The 22,208-nt window shown below is 49.9% G+C and overlaps 2 protein-coding genes across 4 annotated transcripts; both read left to right on the forward strand.

Moving 5' to 3' along the window:
- The first annotated feature begins 2,754 nt into the window (after positions 1 to 2,754).
- Positions 2,755 to 14,830, forward strand: PORCN (porcupine O-acyltransferase). 3 transcript variants are annotated; one of them, XM_054507838.2, is made up of 16 exons: positions 2,755 to 2,901; positions 3,646 to 4,062; positions 4,721 to 4,893; positions 6,226 to 6,418; positions 6,748 to 6,791; positions 7,187 to 7,368; positions 7,449 to 7,579; positions 7,695 to 7,712; positions 8,943 to 8,957; positions 9,057 to 9,182; positions 9,346 to 9,446; positions 10,586 to 10,662; positions 10,763 to 10,826; positions 10,944 to 11,029; positions 12,059 to 12,169; positions 14,223 to 14,828. In XM_054507838.2, the coding sequence occupies exons 3-16, from the start codon at positions 4,758 to 4,760 to the stop codon at positions 14,322 to 14,324; spliced, it is 1,386 nt and encodes a 461-aa protein (XP_054363813.1). In that variant the 5' UTR covers positions 2,755 to 2,901; positions 3,646 to 4,062; positions 4,721 to 4,757; the 3' UTR covers positions 14,325 to 14,828. The 3 variants fall into 3 exon arrangements, with proteins under 3 accessions (XP_054363813.1, XP_045733198.1, XP_064430086.1); XM_045877242.3 differs by lacking the exons at positions 7,695 to 7,712; positions 8,943 to 8,957 and having other exon boundaries at positions 2,758 to 2,901; positions 14,223 to 14,826; XM_064574016.1 differs by lacking the exons at positions 2,755 to 2,901; positions 3,646 to 4,062 and having other exon boundaries at positions 4,761 to 4,893; positions 6,297 to 6,418; positions 14,223 to 14,830.
- Positions 14,831 to 15,586: 756 nt separating this feature from the next.
- On the forward strand, positions 15,587 to 20,658 carry EBP (EBP cholestenol delta-isomerase). The gene is made up of 5 exons (XM_045877263.3): positions 15,587 to 15,744; positions 16,668 to 16,986; positions 19,263 to 19,299; positions 19,431 to 19,561; positions 20,169 to 20,658. Exons 2-5 carry the CDS (start codon positions 16,686 to 16,688, stop codon positions 20,390 to 20,392), a joined length of 693 nt encoding a protein of 230 aa, XP_045733219.1. The 5' UTR covers positions 15,587 to 15,744; positions 16,668 to 16,685; the 3' UTR covers positions 20,393 to 20,658.
- Positions 20,659 to 22,208: the final 1,550 nt, after the last annotated feature.

Raw genomic sequence — 22,208 nt, forward strand, 5'->3', positions numbered from 1 at the left:
CGTCTAGCAAGAAGTTGCTGCAGCCGTCACAGAGGTTGCTGCCTGTGTTCTCCTCTAAGATTTTGATGGATTCCTGTCTCACGTTTAGGTCTTTCATACAAGATACTCATTTATATTTTTTTAAGATTTTATTTATTTATTTGAGAGACAGAGAGTGTGAGCGAGAGAGTATAAGCAGGGCGAGCAGCAGAGGGAGAGGGAGAAGCAGGCTTCCTGCTGAGCAGGGAGCCCCACGCGGGACTCGATCCCAGGACCCTGAGATCAGGACCTGAGCCAAAGGCAGACGCTTAACCAACTGAGCCACCCAGGCGCCCCACAAGATACTCATTTAATTACAAAGGGGAAATAGTGCTTTTACAATGGAGAAACCTGGAAGGCACCACCTTAATCAAATGATCAAAGCTAACACCAACAATTTTGCAATTAACCAGTACTTTGAGCTTCCGGATATGCGGAAAAGAACACAGTCACTTCTGTGGAATTCCTGCCAAAAATGCATAATGCAAATCAAATCCTGAGGAAACATCAGATAAACCCAAATTGAAGGACATTCTTCCAAAGAACTGCCCTGTGCTCTTCAAAAACATTAAGATCATGCAAGTTAAGAGAAGACCGAGACATTGTTCCAGATTGAAAGAGATTAAAAAGACCAGATAACAGAATGTATCTTGTGACCTAGGATTTCCTTTAACTATAAAAGGACACGAGTGAAATAGGTGAGGGAAATTAAGAGGTACAAACTTCCAGTTATAAAATAAATAAGTCACAGGGATGAAAGGTACAGCATAGGGGATATAGTAAATAGTATTGTAATAACATTGCATGGTGACGGATGATAACTACACTTACAGAATAGTCAAATCACTGTGTGTACACCTGAGATTAACCGTAACATTGTATGTCGACTATACTTCATTTAAAAAAAAAAAGGACATTATTGACACACTCACTAGGATGGCTATAATCAAAAAGTCAAATAACAAAGTGTTGGTAAGGATGTGGATAAATTGGAACATTCATACTTCACTGGTAGGAACGGAAGAAAATGTCCTTGTTCTTAGTAAATTCATATTAAAGTATTCAGTTGAAAGGGTATCATGCTTGCAACTACTATCAAATACTTAGAAAAGGGAAGCCTGGGTGGCTCAGTTAAATGTCTGCCTTTGGCTCAGGTCATGATCCCGGGCTCCTGGGATCGAGCCCTGCATTGGGCTTGTTGCTCAGCGGGAAGCCTGCTTCTCTCTCTGCCTGCCGCTCCCCCTGCTTGTGCGTGCTCTCTCTCTCTCACTGACAAATAAATAAATGAAATCTTAAAAATATATATAAAAGGGCGCCTGGGTGGCTCAGTCGTTAAGCGTCTGCCTTCGGCTCAGGTCATGATCCCAGGGTCCCGGGATCGAGTCCCACATCGGGCTCCCTGGTCCGCGGGAAGCCTGCTTTTCCCTCTCCCACTCCCCCTGCTTGTGTTCCTTCTCTCACTGTGTCTCTCTCTGTCAAATAAATAAATAAATAAATCTTTAAAATATATATATATATAAATAGTTTAGAAAAAATATAGATAGAGATGATAGAGATATAGAGGCAGAGACAGAAAGAAACAGAGAGAGATGTTGTTATTATTATGAGACTTGCATTTTTTTGCCAATCTATTAAGTGAAAAATGGGATCTCATTTGTCTTAATTTGCATCTCTTTAATTATGGGGAGACCATTTAAAATGCCCCAGGAACCATAATCTGGAATGACCACAAAGGCTAAAAGATTTGGCAGATAACCCCATCCTTTACTAAGCTCCAGTGATAAAAATATGAAACACCAATCTAGTAGATGTGAAATGGAATCTAATTGTTGTTTTAATTTTTTTTAAGATTTTATTTATTTATTTGACAGAGAGAGAGAGAGAGCACAAGCAGGGGGAGTGGGAGAGGGAGAAGCAGGCTTCCCGCTGAGCAGAGAGCGCCATGTGGGGCTGGATCCCAGGACCCTGGGATCATGACTTGAGCCGAAGGCAGACACTTAACCGACTGAGCCACCCAGGCACCCCTAATTGTCATTTTAATTTTGCATTTCACTGACAACTAAAGAGATCGGGTTATTTTTTCATATACTATACATGTTGGTCATTTCAGGTGTCTTCTGCTCTGAATTACCTACTCGTGTCCACATTCCATTTTCTAGTGTGTTGTTTGTCTTTCTCTTATTGATTTGTAGATGTCCTTTAGATGTCCTAGGGTCTAGATACTAGTTCTTTGTCACACACATCAAAAGACTAGATGGAAACAATTAAGTCTGTGAAGCTCAGGGTCATCCATAGTGAGGATCTTCCAGTTTAAATGCTAGGTCTTACAACTAAGGGAAATATTTCTGGCATATGGTGCCAGTCACTCTTGACTCTACTTGAGTATGTTTGAAAACTGAGGAAAAAATTAAAATGATAATTCAAAAAATGTATGGTCTGTATTCTGTTAAGGAAAGGAATTAGTGTTTGTATCTGGATCATGTAATCATTCATTATATATATGTGTATATATATATTCTTACTGTGTTAAATATTTTTCACTTATAATACATGAATATTAATTGTATGAGTTAAATGCCTATTTAACTTTATGTTAACATTTTTTATTTTTATTTTTTAAAGATTTTATTCATGTATTTGACAGAGAGAGAGAGAAAACAAGCAGAGGGAGCAGCAGAGGGAGAAGCAGGCTCTCCACTGAGCAGGGAGCCCCACGTGGGGCTTGATCCCAGGACTCGATCCCAGGACCCTGGGATCATGACTTGAGCAGAAGGCAGACGCTTAACCAACTGAGCCACCCAGGCGTCCCTATGTTAACATCTTTTAAGGAATTGAAGTATCCATTCTCTTCAACTGCCATTGGTATTTCCAAGCAAAGAAGAGGTAATCCCACTCTTGTTTAACAGAAAGGGACACTGAAGCCCGGTGTTTTATCAATCTGATTAGACCCTGTTTTCCTTAGTCCCTCAGGTCACGGTGGGGTCCAGCTTGACCTGGGCTTCCTTCTCTCTTCCAACTCCTGCTAAACATGCAGTATGTGCCCAATAAATGCCCCCCTTTGTAATAATAAACGCTTCATCAGCCTAGGGACAGAGTGGAGTGTCAGACACTGCAGGGTAAGGGAGGTAGACACCAGGTGCAGCATAAATCCTCAGTGTCGGTGCAGCTGGAACTCAAAAGAAATCATTGTTGAGGGGAACTGTTAAGCGCTTTTTAAACATGCTCCCGGATTGATGCTCTGTACTAGCCTCCTAGTTCACAGGGAACACTCACGACTAGTTGCTGGGGTCACCCTCAGGGCAGGAGTGAGTCCAGTAGGGAGCTATGCAGGCATATCAGTTCTCAACGACAAGCCAAGTGCTCACGAGGAATCCCTAGGGGAAGCACAGGCGCCTAATTCGTGCTCCTAGGTGACACAGTAATTACGCTTCTGGCCCGTCTCCGCGGGTGGGTAGGGTTGGAGATTCCTTTAGTTCCCTCACCGGATGGGGAAGGAGAGATCTCGATTTATTTTCCCATCTGGGAAATGGGGGCCGGGGGGGGACAAAAGTGGCCAGAGGACTTGCGCGGGTGGGCAGTCTGGCCGGCTCGCGGGAGCGGGCTTTCCTTCTCCCTCCCCCATCTCAGCTTCTTCAAGGATTAGGAATCCGACGCCTGGAAAGTTTGTTCCCGGGCCGCCAGAAGACCTCCCGGCGCGAACCCTCAAGGGGCTGGAACGGCCCCAAGAGGCCGGATAGGTGCGGGCGCGAACGTTCCGCGCGCCGACGTCCTCCCGCGCCCCGCTCCTCTCAACCTCCCGCTCCTCCTTCCCTCGCTCCTCCGGCTCCCCTCCTCCTCCGTCCCCGCCCCTCTCCTGCCCTCTCATTGGCCGAGCTGGCCGGCCGGGCCTCCCCGGGATTTAAAGGGCCCGCTCTCCGCGCCGCCCAGGGAGCCGCAGCTGGTCCCGGCCTTGCGGCCTGCGGGGGAGGCTGCCCGGAGGAGGCGGCGACGGTGGCGGCGGCGGTGCGTCCCCGGCCCCCAGGACCGCGGCTTCCTTCCTGCCAGGTAAGTCGCCAGCAGTCCGCGTGCGGCTGCCCGGCTCCCATCCTGAGCCGGCCTCCCCGCGCGGGTCTGCAGCGCGTGTCCTGGGGCCCCCTCTCCATCACCTTTCCCACTGCTCCAATTGCTACATCCCCTAGTGCCAACTTCACCTCCCTGCAGCTCCCGGGCTTGGGCAGAGCTTTGTTGGCGGCTGCAAGAGGCCAGGTGGGGGTGAGATGGGGCGCGCGGAGGATACAGGACACCCCCCACATCCGTAGAAGAAGAGATGCACACGGCCCCCAAGTGTCACAGGATCTCCCTCTTTGCCCTCCACACACAGTGATTCTACCTTGGAAACCAGGGGGGCCCCCGCATTTGATATGTGGGCCTAGAATGTACACCGTTCAATTACATCGGACCCGGACTGTTCACAGCATACGAGAGACACGGGTCCTTCATTCACCACAGGTCATGGGCTGTGTGTGTGTGCACCCAGGACGCCCATTCACACACACAGTTGGTGGCTCAGTCTGATGTACCTGACGTTCACACCCTCCCCCAGCCCCCCAGGACCACAACTCCACATGGACAGCCCCAAACTGAAATCTGAGTGTTCAAGTCCATCCCTTGAGCATGGTCTGCCCCATGGACATCCTGGCTCCCTCTGTCCCCACTTTGACAGGTCTGTCCATCTGTCCATCCATCCGTGGGGGTCCGCAATGGCCACTTTCAGCCGCCAGGAATTTTTCCAGCAACTGCTGCAGGGCTGTCTCCTGCCTACTGCCCAGCAGGGCCTTGACCAGATCTGGCTGCTCCTTGCCATCTGCCTCGCCTGCCGCCTCCTCTGGAGGCTTGGTAAGTGCTTGCCGCACCAGGTGCCGCCACACGAGGCCATATCACACCTACCACATTTCATCCATCCCAAGCCACATTTTATCCTGCTACATCTTGCCATGCCAAGCCGGACGCCAACGTGTCTAGCCCACCACATCCCACCAGCCCAAGTGCCATTCCATTACACCACGTCCCGCTATGCCCAGCCGCCCCATGCCACACCACACCAAGCTACGTCCTGCCATGGCGAGTCATGTCTTTCAGTACGCCTGGGTTCTGGGATTCTAGAAAGCTGAGCTTCTTGGATCTTGGGATCCTGAAATGTCTCCATCCCAAGGTTACAAGATTCTGGGATGCTGTCAGTTATAGAATCCCAAAGTACCATGTTACAGGGTTTGGGCATTTTGACAAATTGAAATTCTCACATCCTAGCCTTCCAAAATGCTGGCATTCTGGATTTCGAGACTCCGGGCATGATGAGATTTCTGGATTGTAGGATTCTGGAATGTTTCCACAATCGTGGCAAGCCTATATCCAAACGATAAGATTCCAAGTTCCCAAATTTCCCATAGGATGCTGAGAATTTTGGAAATCTGAGATTCAAAGCTTCTATTACTTTCTTTTTCTTTTCTTTTCTTTTTTTTTCAAGTTTATTATTATTACTTTTTTTAGTAATCTCTTCACCCAACGTGGGGCTCAAACTCATGACCCAAGATCAAGAGTTGCACGCTCCCCTGACTGAGCCAGCCAGGCGCCCCCCCCCTTTTTTCTTTTATTTTAAATGGATGTTTTTTTCCCCAGGTTCATCATTTTGAAATATTTCGAAGTTACTGAAAAGTTAAGCTGAGAGAATAATGTTATGAGCACCGATATATGCATTAGCAGATTCTCCAATTGTCAACATCTTGACACGTTCGCTCTATCTATATATCAATCTACCTATCATCTTCCTAAATCTTGTGAAGAACGTGCTGACACTTCACCCCAAACCCTTCAGTGTGTGCGCCCCCCAAGAACAAGGACATCTTCCCCCAACAAGCACACCCTCCACCCTCACGTCTCAAGAAATGTAATCTGGGTGCAATAATAATTATCCAACAGAAGTTGATATTCACATTTCCCCCAGGGTTCCCAAAATGTCCTTTATAGATGTTTCTTTCCTTTAAACCCAAGCCCTGCCACCTCTCTGGCTCCCCTCTCAAACTCACTCGCTTCGGGGGCCCCCCTGCAATCTCACCGAACATTCCAGCCTCTCTTCTGCCCTCTGCCCACTTGCCCTCCCTTCCTCCCAGCCCACCCAACTTCCCTTTCCTGTTCTCTTTCTCTCTCTCTCTCTCTCTCTCGCCCCCAAAGGGTTGCCATCCTACCTGAAGCATGCAAGCACCGTGGCAGGTGGGTTCTTCAGCCTCTACCACTTCTTCCAGCTGCACATGGTTTGGGTCGTGCTGCTCAGCCTCCTGTGCTACCTCGTGCTGTTCCTCTGCCGACATTCCTCCCATCGCGGCGTCTTCCTCTCGGTCACCATCCTCATCTACCTACTCATGGGGTATGGGCACGAGTCCTCCTCCCCACGCCTTCGGCCAAGGGGCCAGCAGGGCCCCCAGGCCACTCCTCCATGAGGCTGTCCAGGACAAGGAGGGCATAGGGGATGGGGGGGCAATCTGGGAGACTGGTGCTTTCTGAAGGCTCCGGTACTGGACAGGCTGGGCTTGGGCTCCCCCTGGAGGAGGCAGTCCTGGAGAATTATTCCTCCAGGAGATTGTGCGGGACGGGAGTGGGGGGGGATATATAGCCTTCTCTGCACCGTGGTTTCCCCCACTTTGTGGTCTCTGAGACCGTGGGAGTCATGGAGCCAAGACCACCTTTTTTCCGTAGTGAGATGCACATGGTGGACACTGTGACATGGCACAAGATGCGAGGTAGGCAGCCCTGGCCCTCTCACCTGCCCTGGTCGTCCTGCCCCACTCCACAGCTCCTAATTCCCCCAACCCTGTCTGTCCTTCCCCGCTTTTCTCCCTCATCCACCCGCCCCAGTGGACATGCGGGCCTCAGATTCCCCTTAAATCTGTGTCTCTCCCATGCCTCCCCCCCCCCCCGGCCGTTCGTCTGTCCTATCTCATGTACGCACGCGCCTGACACTTGAGTCAGGGCATCTGCCGGTCCTGGGCCCACCTGCTCACCTGCCTGTCTGACACCGTGCCCACCTGTTCACACTTGACCTCCTCTTTTCCTACCACCTCTCACCCGGTGCTCCCCATTCCCCAACGCGGACCTGCTCTTTGCCTGTCCACTTGACCATGGGCGCCACACATAGGGGCCCAGATGATCGTGGCCATGAAGGCGGTGTCTCTGGGCTTCGACCTGGACCGGGGCGAGGTGGGTGCCGTGCCCTCGCCCATGGAGTTCATGGGCTACCTCTACTTCGTGGGCACCATCGTCTTTGGGCCCTGGATATCCTTCCACAGCTACCTACAGGCTGTCCAAGGCCGCCCGCTGGTGAGGTCCTGGGTGGACAGGTGGGCAGGGACTGTGGGAGCCACCGTGGGGCAGTGTTCACGGAGCCTTGATCCCCACAGAGCCGCCGATGGCTGCAGAAGGTGGCCCGGAGCCTGGCGCTGGCCCTGCTGTGCCTTGTGCTGTCCACCTGTGTGGGCCCCTACCTCTTCCCATACTTCATCCCCCTTGATGGTGACCGCCTCCTTCGCAAGTGAGCACAGCCTTTGAGGCCTCTGCCCAACAGTGAGGGGGTTGGGTAGGGACTTGGGGTCTCCCCGGCTCTGAGCCTGTCTCTTAATCCTTCTATCTGTCTTCTGTTACTACAGCAAGAAACGCAAAGCCAGGTAAATGAAGGCAGGTGCTAAGGGCGAGTGGGGCTGACTGGGGGTTGGGGGGGTCACAGTCTGTGGCCGGTTTGTTCTGTAAGTCCGAGACTGGCCGACCATCTGTCCCACAGCTAGACAGAGACTGAGTGTCTATGGCTGTTGTTTGACCACGGTTGGTTCTGTGACTCTATATGACTGACACTCCCAACACATAACTGTGCCTGGCTGTCCATCTAGTCCACGGCTAGGAATAAATTATGTGACGACAATGGGGAGTGACAAGTATGTATTGGTGGGTGACGCCAACCTGCCTGTGACGCTGGCTGGAGGTGTATATGGGTTGTTTGCCTGTCAGCCACTCACCCTCCATGTGGGACTGGTGTTCCGGCTGTCTCGCTGTGCCATTGTCGATGATGGGATGTGTGCCTATCCCTGGATAAGATAAAGCGGGGTCGTCCATAACTCTGACTGGGAATGGGTCTGTTGTGTGTCTGTCTGTGATGGATTCCGCCTGTGAGTCTGCCTTCTCTGGCCACCTGGTGCTGTCTGGCTGAGGGCTCATGACCGACCGTGTGTCTGTGCCTGTCTGTGGGACCGACCATCCACCTCTGGTGCGACTGTAGGATTTCATCCGGCTGTTTGATTGTATGACCCAGTGCCCCACTCACTGGCCGCTGATGGTGGCTGATGCTGAATGAAGCTCCCAAAGGGTGGAAGGACTTGCCTGGGGTCACCCAGCTAAGCAGCCGGACATTATTCCCAGGCCCGATTCCAGAACCTACACTTTTTCCGGGACGCGGTCTCTTTTTCACCATGTCTGACTGTTCAGCTGACAGGATGACTGGATTGAGCGTAGCACTGTGTACGTGTACAAAGCAGGGTGCTTGGTGGTGTCTGTGCCGGAGTAAAGGACTCCAGGGTATCTTCCGGTCACTGGGTCAGACTGCAGAGCTGCGAGGCTGGGAGTCTGAGAGCGTTTGTGCCCGGCCCCGTGGCTGTGTCGGTGTGTGGCATGGTGAGGTCGGGCCTCTGATGGTGGCTGGGTCTGGATGTCTGGCCACGTGAGGCTACAGGACCGGGTCATACGGTAGGGCGGCTCACACTTCTGTTTGGGGCATACGTATGCGTGTGACTATCTTTTGCCGCCATGTTTCTGTCTTGTCTACAACAACTCCGGCCAGCCTCCAGGTCCTCTCTGACTCTCTTTCCTTTCTTCTCTGCTGCCTTCCTGAACCCTGGGGGCCCTAGGGGCACCATGGTAAGGTGAGTCTGCAGAGTGGGGCTGGGGATGCTGACACGTGGCGGGGTGTCATGCCGGGGGCCTAGGAGTGATCCCTCTCTCCCCCCCTACTTTCTCCCCAGGTGGCTGCGAGCCTACGAGAGTGCTGTCTCCTTCCACTTCAGCAACTATTTTGTGGGCTTTCTGTCCGAGGCCACGGCCACGTTGGCAGGGGCTGGCTTCACCGAGGAGAAGGATCACCTGGAATGGTGGGGAGGGCTGGGGGGGCCCCCCTCCCACAGGGTGCTGCCTAGAGGAGCTGCAGGGAGGGGGGAGGGAGTCCCGGGGGAGGGAACCTCCAAGACGAAAGTATGGAGGTTAGATGGATGGGTTGAGACCCCAAATGAATTTGCAGGCCTCTTTTGCCTACAGGGACCTGACGGTGTCTAAGCCACTGAACGTGGAGCTGCCCCGGTCCATGGTAGAAGTTGTCACAAGCTGGAACCTGCCCATGTCTTATTGGCTAAATAACTGTGAGTCACCAAGTCACCACTCCAAGAGAGCTGGGAGTCCTCAACCCAGGCCCTTTTCCATTCATATATAACAAACATTTACTGAGAACCTATTGTGTACTAGGCACTGAAGATACTGCAGGGACGAGAAAAAAAAACAAAACAAAACCAAAGTCCCTGGCCCCTGTGGAGTTGGCATTTTCGTGGGGCGAGCAGACAGAGAAAAAAAAAAAAAAATGTAATAGTTCAAGTAGTGACAGGTGCTATGGTAAAAAAAAAAAAAATGAAGCAGGTAAAGATGATCTGGGAGTGTTGGCAGGAGTGGGGGGAGGGAGTGTTGCAATTTTAAATAAATTAGCCAGAGCAAGTCCTACTGAGGAGGTGACATTTGAGCAAAGACCTGAGCAAGGTGAAAGAACAAGCAATGCCGACGTGTGGGGCAGGAGGGGAGCAGATGGAGGGAACAGCCAGTGCAAAGGCCCTGAGGCAGCACACTGGGCATGTGTCTGAGGAACAGGGAGGAGACCGGTGCAGTGGGAGCAGAGTGAGCGAGGGGACCAATGGCAGGAGGGGAGGGCAGAGAGGTGACAGGGGCCTGGAAGGCTTCATTGGCCACGGTGAGGATTGGGGCTTTTTCTCTGAGAAATGGAGGCACAGCAGGGGTGTGAGTGGGGCAGGGGGCCGCTGAGGGCTGACTCAGGTTGTAACAGGGCCTTCTGGCTGCTGTGAGAGCAGACAGGGTGGAAGCTGTAAGGAGGCCATGGCAGTAGTCCAAACAAGCTACGGTGGTGGTGGCAGGGGATGTGGAGAAGAGAGGGCAGATTCTGGAGACGTTCTGAAGGTGGAACTGACAGGATTTGCTGAGAGTTTGCTTGTGGAATATGGGGGTGGGGGGGCAGAGCGAGGGTGATTCTAGGATTTTGCCCTGAGGACCTGGACGAGTCTCTTGGACATTGGCTGAACTTGGGGGCGCTATGGGAGGAGCAGGTGGGGAGGGAAGATCAGGAGCTAAGTTTTGGACATGGGACGTTTGGGGCCATTATAAAGATTTTATCCTGGGGGCTCCAACAGGTTGCGGGTTCCTCGCCTTGCCCTCTGGCCCCCCGGGGAAGGGCAGAGGGGATCCCAGGAGACTCTTGACCCGCATCTCCCCCTTCCAGATGTTTTCAAGAATGCTCTCCGCCTGGGGACCTTCTCAGCGGTGCTGGTCACCTATGCGGCCAGTGCCCTCCTGCACGTGAGCAGGGCAGCGCGGGCTGTGGGGTGAGGAGAGCTGGGCGGGGGTGGGGGGGCAGGGCCTCCTCCTTACTCACCTCACTGCCCCCTGGGCCCTCCAGGGCTTCAGCTTCCATCTGGCCGCGGTGCTGCTGTCCCTGGCGTTTATCACTTACGTGGAACACGGTGAGTGCCGAGCCCAGCCCAGCAGATGGGACGGAAGGTGGGGGCAGGGCTAGAACCACTGTCCCCTGAGGCTAACCTGACACCCCCCCCCCCATTACCTCCCGGCATCCGCCCCAGTCCTCCGGAAGCGCCTGGCTCGGATCCTCAGTGCCTGCGTCTTGTCGAAACGGTGCCCACCAAACTGTTCGCACCAGCATCGCTTGGTGAGGGTTCAGCCCGGGCAACCTCATGCCCAACACTCCCCCTCAAAAACGTTACTTCCGTCTCCATCTTGTATCTGTCTCAGGGTGCCCAGCTTCCTCTTCTGGTGCCTGAGCAATCCCCAGAACCTCACTTCTACTCACTGGCATCCATTTCTCTCACAAACATTTATCAAGCCCCTGCTGTATACACACCTGGCATCCGTCTGCCCTTCCCCGCCCCTGAACATTTATTGAGCACTTGCTGACATCAGGCACTGTTCTAGGCACTGGAGACACAGTGGTGGACAAAAAAGACTAAAGTCCCAGCCCTATGGGACAACCATTTTAACAGATGAGACAGTAAATGTTTAAAGTCAGTAAAGTATAATAGTTTCTTAGATTGTGATGAATGCCAAGGAGAAAAGACATGAGGGAAAGGGGAAGGGAAGTATGGAGGGGGTGAGTGTCTTCAATTTTAAATAGGGAAGTGACTTTTGAGTTCTTTAACTGAAGGAGATGAGGCAGAGAAGCATTCCAGGCAAAGCGAGAAAAATGGGTGTAAAAGCTCTGACATGGGAGAGAGCCTGGAATATTTGAGGGACAACAAGGAGGCCAGTGTGGCTTGAGCAGAGCAAGCGAAGGGGTAGAGTGATGGGTCTCGTAGGTCATGGTGGGAATTTGTTTCAGTTTGTTTTTTCATTGTTTGCAATAATATGGACAACCTCAGGTTTGTCTCCCACCCGGCAACCGACGTTTATCACCATAAGCCCCCAGCTCAAGCCCCTCCATTCTTCCTCTTCTGCCTGAGCAGTCGCATCTCCCCCTGGATGCCCTCAGGCTAACAGTACCCTCATCCTTGGATACCTCTGGAGCTCCCATAGGCAGTTCCAAACCATCTTTTTCCTACCCCAGGGGGTGCCCTGTGCCCTGGACATCCTCATTCCTGGGACCCACTGGGCCTTGTGCATCTCCCTGGGCTCCCCTGCCCAGGTGGGGCTGGGGGACAGTGAGTAGATCCAGCTGCCAAGCATATCCATCTGTCCCCCACAGGGCCTGGGGGTGCGAGCCTTAAACCTGCTCTTTGGGGCCCTGGCCATCTTCCACCTGGCCTACCTGGGCTCCCTGTTTGATGTCGATGTGGATGACACCACAGAGGAGCAGGTGAGGTGGGGCCCTGGGCTGGAGGTTACTTAGGGATGTGCTACCTGCTCATGGGAACCATGAGAACAAAGGTGAAGAGGCTGAGGCATTGAGGACCTGGTGTCATGTGTCCATCTAGCTTGCAAAGCTAGTGCTCCTCGCTCCTTCTTTCCCAGGGTCATTCTGGTTGATTTGTCCTGTAAGGGCTTTTATTAGGGTGAAGCGTGCAAACTATGTTTATTTTACTTATAAAATTTATTTTATGGAGATGGTGTGCAAAATCCAGGTTTTACTTTTTTTTAAAGATTCTATTTGAGAGAGAGAGAGAGAGAGAGAGAAAACGGGAGCAGAGGGAGGGGCAGAGGGAGAGGGAGAAGCAGGGTCCCTGCTGAGCAAGGACCCCAACGCAGGGGCTTGATCCTAGGACCCCAGGATCATGACCTGAGCCGAAGGCAGCCTCTTAACCAACTGAGCCACCCAGGTGTCCCCAGGTTTTACTTTTCAAAAAATTAATTATTTCATCATATTTTTGTTTAGGTAGAATTCGCAAGGTTTCTTTCTTATTTGATTAAGGAAGTATTTTTACTCAGGTTGAATGTGCAAACTCTGGATTCTGCTTTAAAAATGCACATTAAAATATATGTACTATTTTTATTCATGTGGAGTATGCACATTCCAGATTTTACTCCTTTTTAAATGAAAGACGATTTTAAAAATACTGTTTCTTCATATGGCTCTTGCAGGATCCAGGTTTTGCTTCTCTCTTAGTTGAATTTTTAATTTTTAATTGAAAATAAAACTTTTATTTTCTATTTTGTCATTAAAAACAATTTTTAATCTTCATTCAGGTTGAGTGTGCAAAATCTGGGTTTTATTTTTATTAAAACATTTAAAAATAGCTAATGCATATATCACAAGGTTCAAAAACAAAACAGTATTCAAGATGTTCAGGGAAAAGTCTTGCTCCTACTGTCTACTTCCCCTCTTACAGGTAACTACTTTTAATCATTTTATTAAAATATCCTTCTAAAATATAAGTGCAACAGTATATAATATATTTTAATTCCCTCCCTCACCCCAGGTTTTACCCTAAAATAACTCATGAATGAAACTGTTCTTGAAAATCTTCCACATAAGTACATGGAATGTCCTCATTCGTTTTCCATTGCGAGGATATGACAATATGACACAGTGTAGTTTGTCCCTTATCAGTGAACACCCAGGCGATTTCCAGCCCTTTCCTATTGCAAATGGTGTTGCAGCAAGTAATAATACCCCCGTACCCATGTGGATTCACACAGGTGCAGACAGGAACTATAGGACCTAGCCTCCATAGTTACAATGAAAAAGTTTCTTTTTTGCCTCCCCCACCAACCATGTGTGACCATATCTGTCGCCCTACCAACAGAGTGCCTCTCAGACTTCCTGGATAGGTTTGCTGGTTTGAGAGGAGGAAGATTATGAGTGAAGCTGAGTATCGTTTCATATATTTAAGAGCCAGTGGAGTTTTTCCTTAGTGAGAATGGCGTACTCTCCTCCTTTGCCAGTTTTTTTTTTCTTTTTGAAAAATCGCTTTCTAGGAGCTCCTCCTGTATTAGGGAGAGTATGGGGCAGAGGATGGAATTGCCTTGTTTTGTTTTTAAAATAATATTTAAAGAAGAAAACATGAAAGAAAAAAAACACACACACACCGGAATCTGCTTACCTTTTCTTTCTTTCTTTTTTTTTTTTTTTTTAAGATTTTATTTATTCATTTGACAGAGAGAGAGACACAGCGAGAGAGGGGACACAAGCAGGGGGAGTGGGAAGGGAGAAGCAGGCTTCCCGCAGAGCAAGGAGCCCCATGCGGGGCCCAATCCCAGGACTCCGGGATCATGACCTGAGCCGAAGGCAGACGCTTAACGACTGAGCCACCCAGGCGCCCTCTGCTTACCTTTTCTATGTACGCAGTCTCTTCTCTGGGGCCTCACCTAGGGTTACCATGCAGTCACAGAAATGTCCTGGAACAAAGGATGGGTTTTCCTGAGACCTTTTTTCTTGCCAAGTGGGACTGTCACCTCTTTCTCTCCCACAGGGCTACGGCATGGCATACACTGTCCACAAGTGGTCAGAGCTCAGCTGGGCCAGTCACTGGGTCACTTTTGGATGTTGGATCTTCTATCGTCTCATAGGCTGAGGCACATCTGTGGACCCTCATAGCTCCCTCAAGACCCCTCAGGGTGCCAGCTCTGATGGGGGATGAGGGAAGGCCCTATCTCTAATTCTTGACCCCTCTCCATCCTTGACCCCCGACACCCCTACACACACACACACACACACACACAATATTTCCATGCCTGTCGATCCCCACTCCACCACAAGGCGGGAAGGGGGTGGTCCCTGCTGGGGCCTGAGGTGGAGGATGCTCGGGGAAGCAGAGAGGGGGAGATCCAGGGCCTCCCCGCCTTCCTTCTCCCTTTTTATATACAGTTTGTTATTGTCAAATAAAAGTAGGAAAGATATAAAAGGCTCTTTCTTCACTGCTCAGTGGGGAATAGAATTGAGTGAGGAATGGGCACAGCACGGATAAAGGTTTGGAAGCTGGAAATCCTGAAGAGGGAGCAGGTCGTGATCGGTTCATGGTTTATTATTGTTCAGGGTTGGATGATGAGCCCGAGGACTGCACAGCCTGATTTGAGCGGAGCCAGGACACACTGGATAGTTGCATGTGCGGGGGGGGGGGGGGGGGGGGACCTGATACTAGCTGGCTGGAAAACTGATTGGTTTTCTGATTGGTTATTCTGACTAGGACAGGGAGGGGGAAAACAAGACAGATTGTGGGTTCTAACTGGATAGGAAGGTCTGGGATAGGTCTGGGTTTTGACTGCGCAGTCTGGGGTGCCCGCTGCCTTAGAGTTACGGAGTTCGGGTTGGCCCTTTAGAGTTGGCACAGGGAGACTAAGGGTCTCCATGCCAATTGGCCAGCAAGGCTGAGGAGCCTGGGTTTTGACTAGTTCTTCTGACTTTAAGTCGGGAGAGGTGGAGATGCCCGCTGAGGAGTTGAGCGCCCAGGGAGAGGGCAGAGGCACAGTGTACAAGATGTGATCTGCCTGTCATATTAAGTTTCCTTGCCGGCTCGGGCATTAGTATTGAGAGTGCGAGAGACTCATTGACTGCTCTGCCTAAAAAACGAGGGCAAAGGTGAGCGAACACAGAACAATGCTGACTCAACAGCAGATGGAAGATAAACACCCAATTTTCCGATACGACTGATTGACAATGGGATAGGGAAACTGAAGCCCGGACTCACTGCTGACGGGGTTCAGCCCCAAAACGCCCACCAACCTTGGCGGGTCCCAGCCTTCGCGCAACTCCTGACTGGGTCTCAACCAACAGCGAAAATGGCACCACGCATGGGGGCGGGGCCGGCGGCACAGGGAGAGCTCCTATTGGTTAGGAGCTGCACTGGCCGCCTTCCCAGCCCCTCCATTGGCCAGCTCCGTAAGGTGAGGAACCTGTGAGGGGATAAATCGGAACGAAGGAGTTTACGCAGCCAGCGCGCTAGCCTAGAGAGAGCCCGGAGCCTGCGAGCGAGGCCGCCAGGACCACGCTGCTGGGTGAGTGTCCTCCGCCCAGCCTGCCACTCCGTCCCCTAGCTCTCAGCTGCTAAACAGCCGGCCCTCGACGCCGGCGCTCGACCTTTCCTCTCCTCGCCCCCGCGCCGCCCCGTCCCACGCAGACACACACACTCCCACCGCCCCCCCCCCCCACGCGCCTGCGCGAGACCCCCTGCTACCGCGCGGTTGTCCGGACGACAGAGGATCTGCCTTCTCATTGGGCAGCTGGCCCAGAGGCTTCTGGTTCTAATTGGTGGTCTCTGAATTTGACCCTCGTTTTCCTGTTTAGAACTGCGCCCAAGACCCCTGCCTTCCGCTTTCCTCTTTCTCTCGCAGGTCGGTGGCCTTATGCACGATTTCAGGAAGGGTCTGGCTTTCCACACACTGAACCTGAGGGTTGTAGTTCTGATTAGTTTTCTCTCTCCTGTCCTGCAGTTTCCAGGACTATGGGGGAGGGAATAGCTTTCTGTTGAAAGATGCTAGACCCTGACCCCTGCAGTGGAACCCAGCCTGGTCGCTGTGTCTCCCCCAGCCGACTGTGACCCCTGAGGGTGGGGACCACGCCAGGCCCATGTGTGTCCCCTATCCGGGCATGATCAGTGAGAGCTGGGACCTAGTCTGGTTCTTGTGTCTGCCCACCAGACTGTGACCAATGAAGGCTAGAACCTGGCCTGGTTCCTGTGTCTTCCACATCATAGGACTCTTGGAGGACTTAAACAACCTTATAGTCATGATTTCAAAACAGCATATAATTAGATTACTTTTAATCCAGTCTATTAACTGATTATTTGAGTCCATTTACATGTCTTGTGATAATAAATTATTTGGATTTGATTTTATGATCTCGTTCTGTGCGTTCTATTTGCTCAGGTTTCTCTCTCTCTCTTTTTTTTTTTCTCTCCTTTCTACTTATCCACACACAGCCATCAGCCTACAAAGACATGACCACCAACGCCAACCCCTTGCACCCATACTGGCCTCGACACCTGAGGCTGGACAACTTTGTGCCTAATGACTGCCCCACTTGGCATCTCCTGGCTGGCCTCTTCTCTGTCTCTGGGGTCTTGGTTGTGACCACGTGGCTGTTGTCAGGTCGTGCTGCGGTCGTCCCCCTGGGGACTTGGCGGCGACTGTCCCTGTGCTGGTTTGCCATATGTGGGTTCATTCACATGGTGATTGAGGGCTGGTTCAGCCTCTACCACGAAGACCTTCTTGGAGACCAAGCTTTCTTGTCCCAACTCTGTGAGTCCTGGGTTCTTTGATGTGCTGTGGGAGGGAATTTTCTGGGTAGGGATTGGCTTAGATGTTTATTTCACCCACCAACTCTAACGTTAATTTATTTTAAAAACGTATTCAACTTTTTTTGTTGGATATATATTCATATGGGTCCAAAAAAACCAAACCATTTAAAGAGGTGTGCAGTGAAAATCTACCTTCTGTTTACCAAGTTTCTGTAGTTATTAACCAATGTTAATAATTGTGTATGGTTTTTTTCCAGGATTTATTTACACAAAATTACACGGATAAGCCTCAATTTACTATTTGTAAAAGAGGGATAACGGTAATACCCAAATATCTGTAAGTCACTTACAACAGTGTTGGCAGGGGAGCCTGCATGGCACAGTCCATTAAGCATCTGGCTCTTGGTTTCAGCTCAGGTCATGAGATCGAGCCCTGTGTCAGGCTCTGAGCTCAGCCTGGAGTCCACTTGAGATTCCCTCTCCCTCTCCCTCTGCCCCTCCTGCTCATGCACACACACTCTCTCTCTCTCAAATAAATCTTAAAAAAAAAAAAAAAGACTTTAAGAACAGTGTTGGCAGATAGTAGATGCCTTAATTGTTTATCGTCATCATCATCATTGTTTTTTTTTTCCCCTTCTATGCAAACAAATAGTAATATGGTATATACACCTCTGAACTTTGCTTTTTTTCAACGCGGTCACTCCTCATCAGTTCATAAAAAGCTTTCAAAGCGGGCGCCTGGGTGGCTCAGTTGGTTAAGCGACTGCCTTCGGCTCAGGTCATGATCCCGGAGTCCTGGGATCGAGTCCCACATCGGGCTCCCGGCTCAGCAGGGAGCCTGCTTCTCCCTCTGACCCTATCCCCTCTCATGCTGTTTCTCTCTCTCTCTCTCTCTCTCAAATAAATAAATAAATAAAATCTTTAAAAAAAAAATCATAAAAAAAAAAAAAAGCTTTCAAAGCATGGATGTTACAGAATTATTTGACTTGTCCAGTATTTTGGGGTATTTCCCTCCAATCTTTTTTTTTTCTTCAAGATTTTATTTATTTATTTGAGAGAGAACAAGCAGAGCGAGAGGGAGAAGCAGACTCCCCGCTGAGCAGGGAGCCCAACGCGGGGCTCGATCCCAGGCCCCTGGGATCATGACCTGAGCCAAAGGCAGATGCTCAACCGACTGAGCCACCCAGGCACCCCCAATCTTTTGCTATTATAAATAATATTCCTTTTTGGCCTCATGAATAAATTATTTTTCTGCTATTCTTTTTTTTTTTTTCAAAGATTTTATTTATTTGAGAGAGAGCACGTGCACACGAGCAGGGGGGAAGGGCAGAGGGAGAGGGAGAAGCAGACTCTTCACTGAGCAGGGAGCCCGACGTGGGACTCCATCCCAGGACCCTGAGATCATGACCTGAGCCGAAGGCAGATGCTTACTATTCTTATATAAAACTTTGATCTAACACAAGTCTGTGTGGAGATCTGCTTTCATTTCTCTTGGGTAAATATGGAAGAGAAGAATGGTAGGTGTGTGTTTAACTTTATGAAAAACTGCCAAACGGTTTTTAAAAATGGCTGCACCATTTTATTTTCCCACCAGCAGTATATGGGAGTTCTAGTTCTTCCACATCCTCACCAACACTTGGTATGGTCAGGTGTTTCTTCAGTTTTAGTCGTAGTGGATGCAAGTGATATCTCATTACGGTTTTAATTTGCTTTTTCTTAATAACTCATTAAAGTTTGAGCATGTTTCATATGTTGATTGACCATTTTGGAATCCTCTTTATTTTATTTAAAAAAATTTTTTTAATCCTCTTTTATGAAGAACCTATTCTTGTCTCCTGTCTGTTTTTATATTGAGTGGTCTTTTTCTTATTAATTCTCTGCTCATTTTTCACTCACTCATCTGTTCACCTTTGTGCTTGCTTGCTCGCTTGTGCGCTCTCTCTCTCTCTCTCTCTCTCTCTCACGCTCGCACACTCGCACACTCACTCACTCATTGGCTACTTCACTCACCCCATCACCTACACTTGCCTTCTTTTATTCCACATTTACTGAATACCAGACATTCACAGCATTACTTATTGTTCTATGTCAGGTCCGCACACATTATCTTGTATACATATGTTCACTCTAGAATCCAGACAGCTACCCCACTTCTCAGATGAGGAAACTGAGGCATGGAGAGGTTATGAAGCCCACCTTACATGGGCCCTCAACTCTTGCACATCCAAGTTCCTTTTCTTGCCTTTATTCTTCATGTATGTCTCTTACCTTCTTCAGGGAAAGAGTATGCCAAAGGAGACAGCCGATACATCCTGTAAGTATTTGCCTCCATCAAGGGAGACCTCCATTGATTGGGGTGGGGGGTGAGTCGGGGAGTACTCATGGGGTGCCCTGTGGGTAGAGCACAGTGATGCCAGTGTTCCCCAACCCTTTCTCCCCCCACAGGAGTGACAACTTCACAATATGCATGGAGACCATCACAGCTTGCCTTTGGGGACCACTCAGCCTATGGGTGGTAATCGCCTTTCTCCGCCAGCAGCCCCTCCGCTTTGTCTTACAGCTCGTGGTCTCTGTGGGTGAGGAGAGGGCCCACACTGGGTGCTGGAGGGGTTGATGGGGGATCCACAGACACAGGGTATCTCTGCAGGGAGCATCGCTCAGTTGTGCCCATCCAGGGCTGAGTCAGGCTGAATGACATCCTCCTGAGGTTCTGGAACAGCCATGACCCTCTCGGTCTGTGTTCTCAAGTGGGAAAGGTTCATTTCCCCCTCCTCCTCCTTCATCACAGCGTCTCCTGTGAAGGTTATATGAGGTGGCGGGAAGCCCCTGGATCCTCCAGGGTTAGGATTCTGAGCTCCCTTCATCTGGCATTCAGTCCTCTTGTGTTCTTACATTGCTAGCTTTCTTTAGTTCTGGAATCATGCGCTGTCTTGAATTAAAGGATTTTGAGCTTCCTTAAATTCTGGAGATGGGAACTCTCCTGAGTTGAGAAATTCTCAGCTTCTGATTTCTGGAATTCTCACTTTTCTAATTCCTCAGATTTTCAGCTATATGATTTCAGAATTCTTAGCTCTCTAAATTTGGGAATCCTGAGCTCTGAGACCTTGAATGATGACTTAGAAAATGCCTTGGAATACCTTTTCCTCCTGACTGGGTTTCCCCTTCCCCTTCTGCCTCCCACAGGTCAAATCTATGGGGATGTGCTCTATTTTCTAACAGAGCACCGGGACGGATTCCAGCATGGGGAGCTGGGCCACCCACTCTACTTCTGGTTTTACTTTGTCTTCATGAATGGCCTGTGGCTGGTGCTGCCTGGAATCCTCGTGCTCGATTCTGTAAAGCAGCTCACTCATGCCCAGAGCATGCTGGACACCAAAACCACAATATCCAAGAGCAAGCTGAACTAATAAGTAGTAGGCTGGGCTTGAACACTGGACGATGAGGAACCCTCCACCAGGAAGAAGAGTTCAGTCCCATAGGTTGGGGGGACAAAGCAAATTGATCTGTCAAACTCGGGTTAATGGGTAAGCACCAGAAGGGCCAGAGGCAGGGACAAAAAAGGAGCTGTGTGGAGCTACGGCCAGGAGCCACTGGGACAAAGGTACAGAAGAAACTAGAAGGGCCATAATGGCGGCAGTTTTTAAAATCAGGAAATAAAAGATCTTGACCCTAACACTGAGAGATCTTTAATTACTAACCCCAGAGATGCCCTATGACTGACCCCACAAACCCCTCCCTCACTCACTCATTTCACAGACCACTGTTCTCTCAGCCATAGACCCCCCCCCCCATTATCATCACTTAGACCTCCAATCTATAACCTCACGGGACCCCACAGAGTCCCGTGATGACTAATTAGATCCACGAGATGCCCATTATCTCACACCCTCAGTGTTCTCTCCAGAACACACTTTCTCATTTTTTGTAATATGGACAGGCTGAGAACTCGTGTCTCCTGATCAGGTGCCCCACAGACACCCCATCAATAACTCCATAGATCTTTCCTCACTCACCTCAGACTCCCCCATTACTCCAAAGACCCCACCATCACTTACCCCACAGACACCCATCAGTACCCTAAAGATCCCCATCACTCACCCCAGAGACCCCAGAAAACTCACACAAGACCCATCACTCACTTCACATACCCCATAACTTACCCCAACAGGCCTCTAGTCATACACCCTACAACCCCATGACTCACCCCATAGACCCCCCTCATCGTGTATAACACAGACCCTCTCAGTCTCCCCACAAATCCCCTATTATTTACCCTATAGGCTGTCATTACTTACCCTACAAACCCCTCTAAACTCACCTTGCAGAATTTGTCACCTCATACCCCTCAGGTCCCCAATTACCCCACAGATCTTCCATCACTCACCCCGCATCCTATCCTGCAGACCACCTACCTATCATGTATCCACAGATTCTCATCATTCACCCCACAGATACCTCTCACCCTATAGACCCACCCCCGTCGCTCCTCCCTTAGTCTCTCTGTCATTAACCTCACAGACCTTGAGTCATAAAACAAATGGGTACTTGAGGAATTTTGAGGAGATGACAAAGAATGAAAAAAAACTGCAGATACCTGTAGACTGGCTCCTGGTGACCTGTACAGAGCAGGACTTCAATTCAAATCCTGGTTCTGCTCAAGCCTCCAGTATAGCTTTTGAGAAATGCCTCACTGTTAAAGCCAACGCCAGGCACAGCCACCTTCTGTCCATTGCACCTACTCTCTGTGCCACTTACTATCCCCTTGACCTTGAGCATGTTTCTCCCTGACCTTCAGTGCTCTCATATGTAAAATTCTAATTAGAGTACCTACCTCATTGGATTTTTATGCAGATTAAATGAATTAATATATGTAGACCACCTGGTATACACTTTGTATTTGTTGAATGGAAGAATAAATAAATGAAAGAGAAAGTTCTCCCCAGGACTATGATAAGGACCTCCTTTTTTGTTTCCTTGCTTCCAATAAGCAGTCTTTCCATCCAAGGCCCTCTCCACAACCAAGACAGGCATCTGACCACATTATACCCCCATTTAAAACCTGGGCTCCAGGGCCATCACTATTGAACTCCAGGCTAGTCTTTTGTTCATCCCACCCTATGTTAATTGTAATGAGAAGCAGACTCTCAAATTTCTTTCTTTTTTTTTTTTTAAGATTTTATTTATTTATTTGAGAGAGAGAGAATGAGAGACAGACAGCACGAG

The sequence above is a fragment of the Mirounga angustirostris genome, unplaced genomic scaffold (genome assembly GCF_029215605.1).
Source record: "Mirounga angustirostris isolate CCGP_5_RB_7025 unplaced genomic scaffold, mMirAng1.0.hap1 SCAF_11, whole genome shotgun sequence".
In the NCBI taxonomy this organism is placed as follows: domain Eukaryota; kingdom Metazoa; phylum Chordata; class Mammalia; order Carnivora; family Phocidae; genus Mirounga; species Mirounga angustirostris.

Coding starts and splice junctions, on each gene's coding strand:
- PORCN (XM_054507838.2), top strand. CDS start 4,758: ATGGCCACTTTCAGCCGCCAGGAATTTTTCCAGCAACTGCTGCAGGGC. Junction 4,894..6,225: donor CCGCCTCCTCTGGAGGCTTG/GTAAGTGCTTGC, acceptor TCGCCCCCAAAG/GGTTGCCATCCTACCTGAAG. Junction 6,792..7,186: donor GACATGGCACAAGATGCGAG/GTAGGCAGCCCT, acceptor CGCCACACATAG/GGGCCCAGATGATCGTGGCC.
- EBP (XM_045877263.3), top strand. CDS start 16,686: ATGACCACCAACGCCAACCCCTTGCACCCATACTGGCCTCGACACCTG. Junction 16,987..19,262: donor AGCTTTCTTGTCCCAACTCT/GTGAGTCCTGGG, acceptor TACCTTCTTCAG/GGAAAGAGTATGCCAAAGGA. Junction 19,562..20,168: donor ACAGCTCGTGGTCTCTGTGG/GTGAGGAGAGGG, acceptor TGCCTCCCACAG/GTCAAATCTATGGGGATGTG.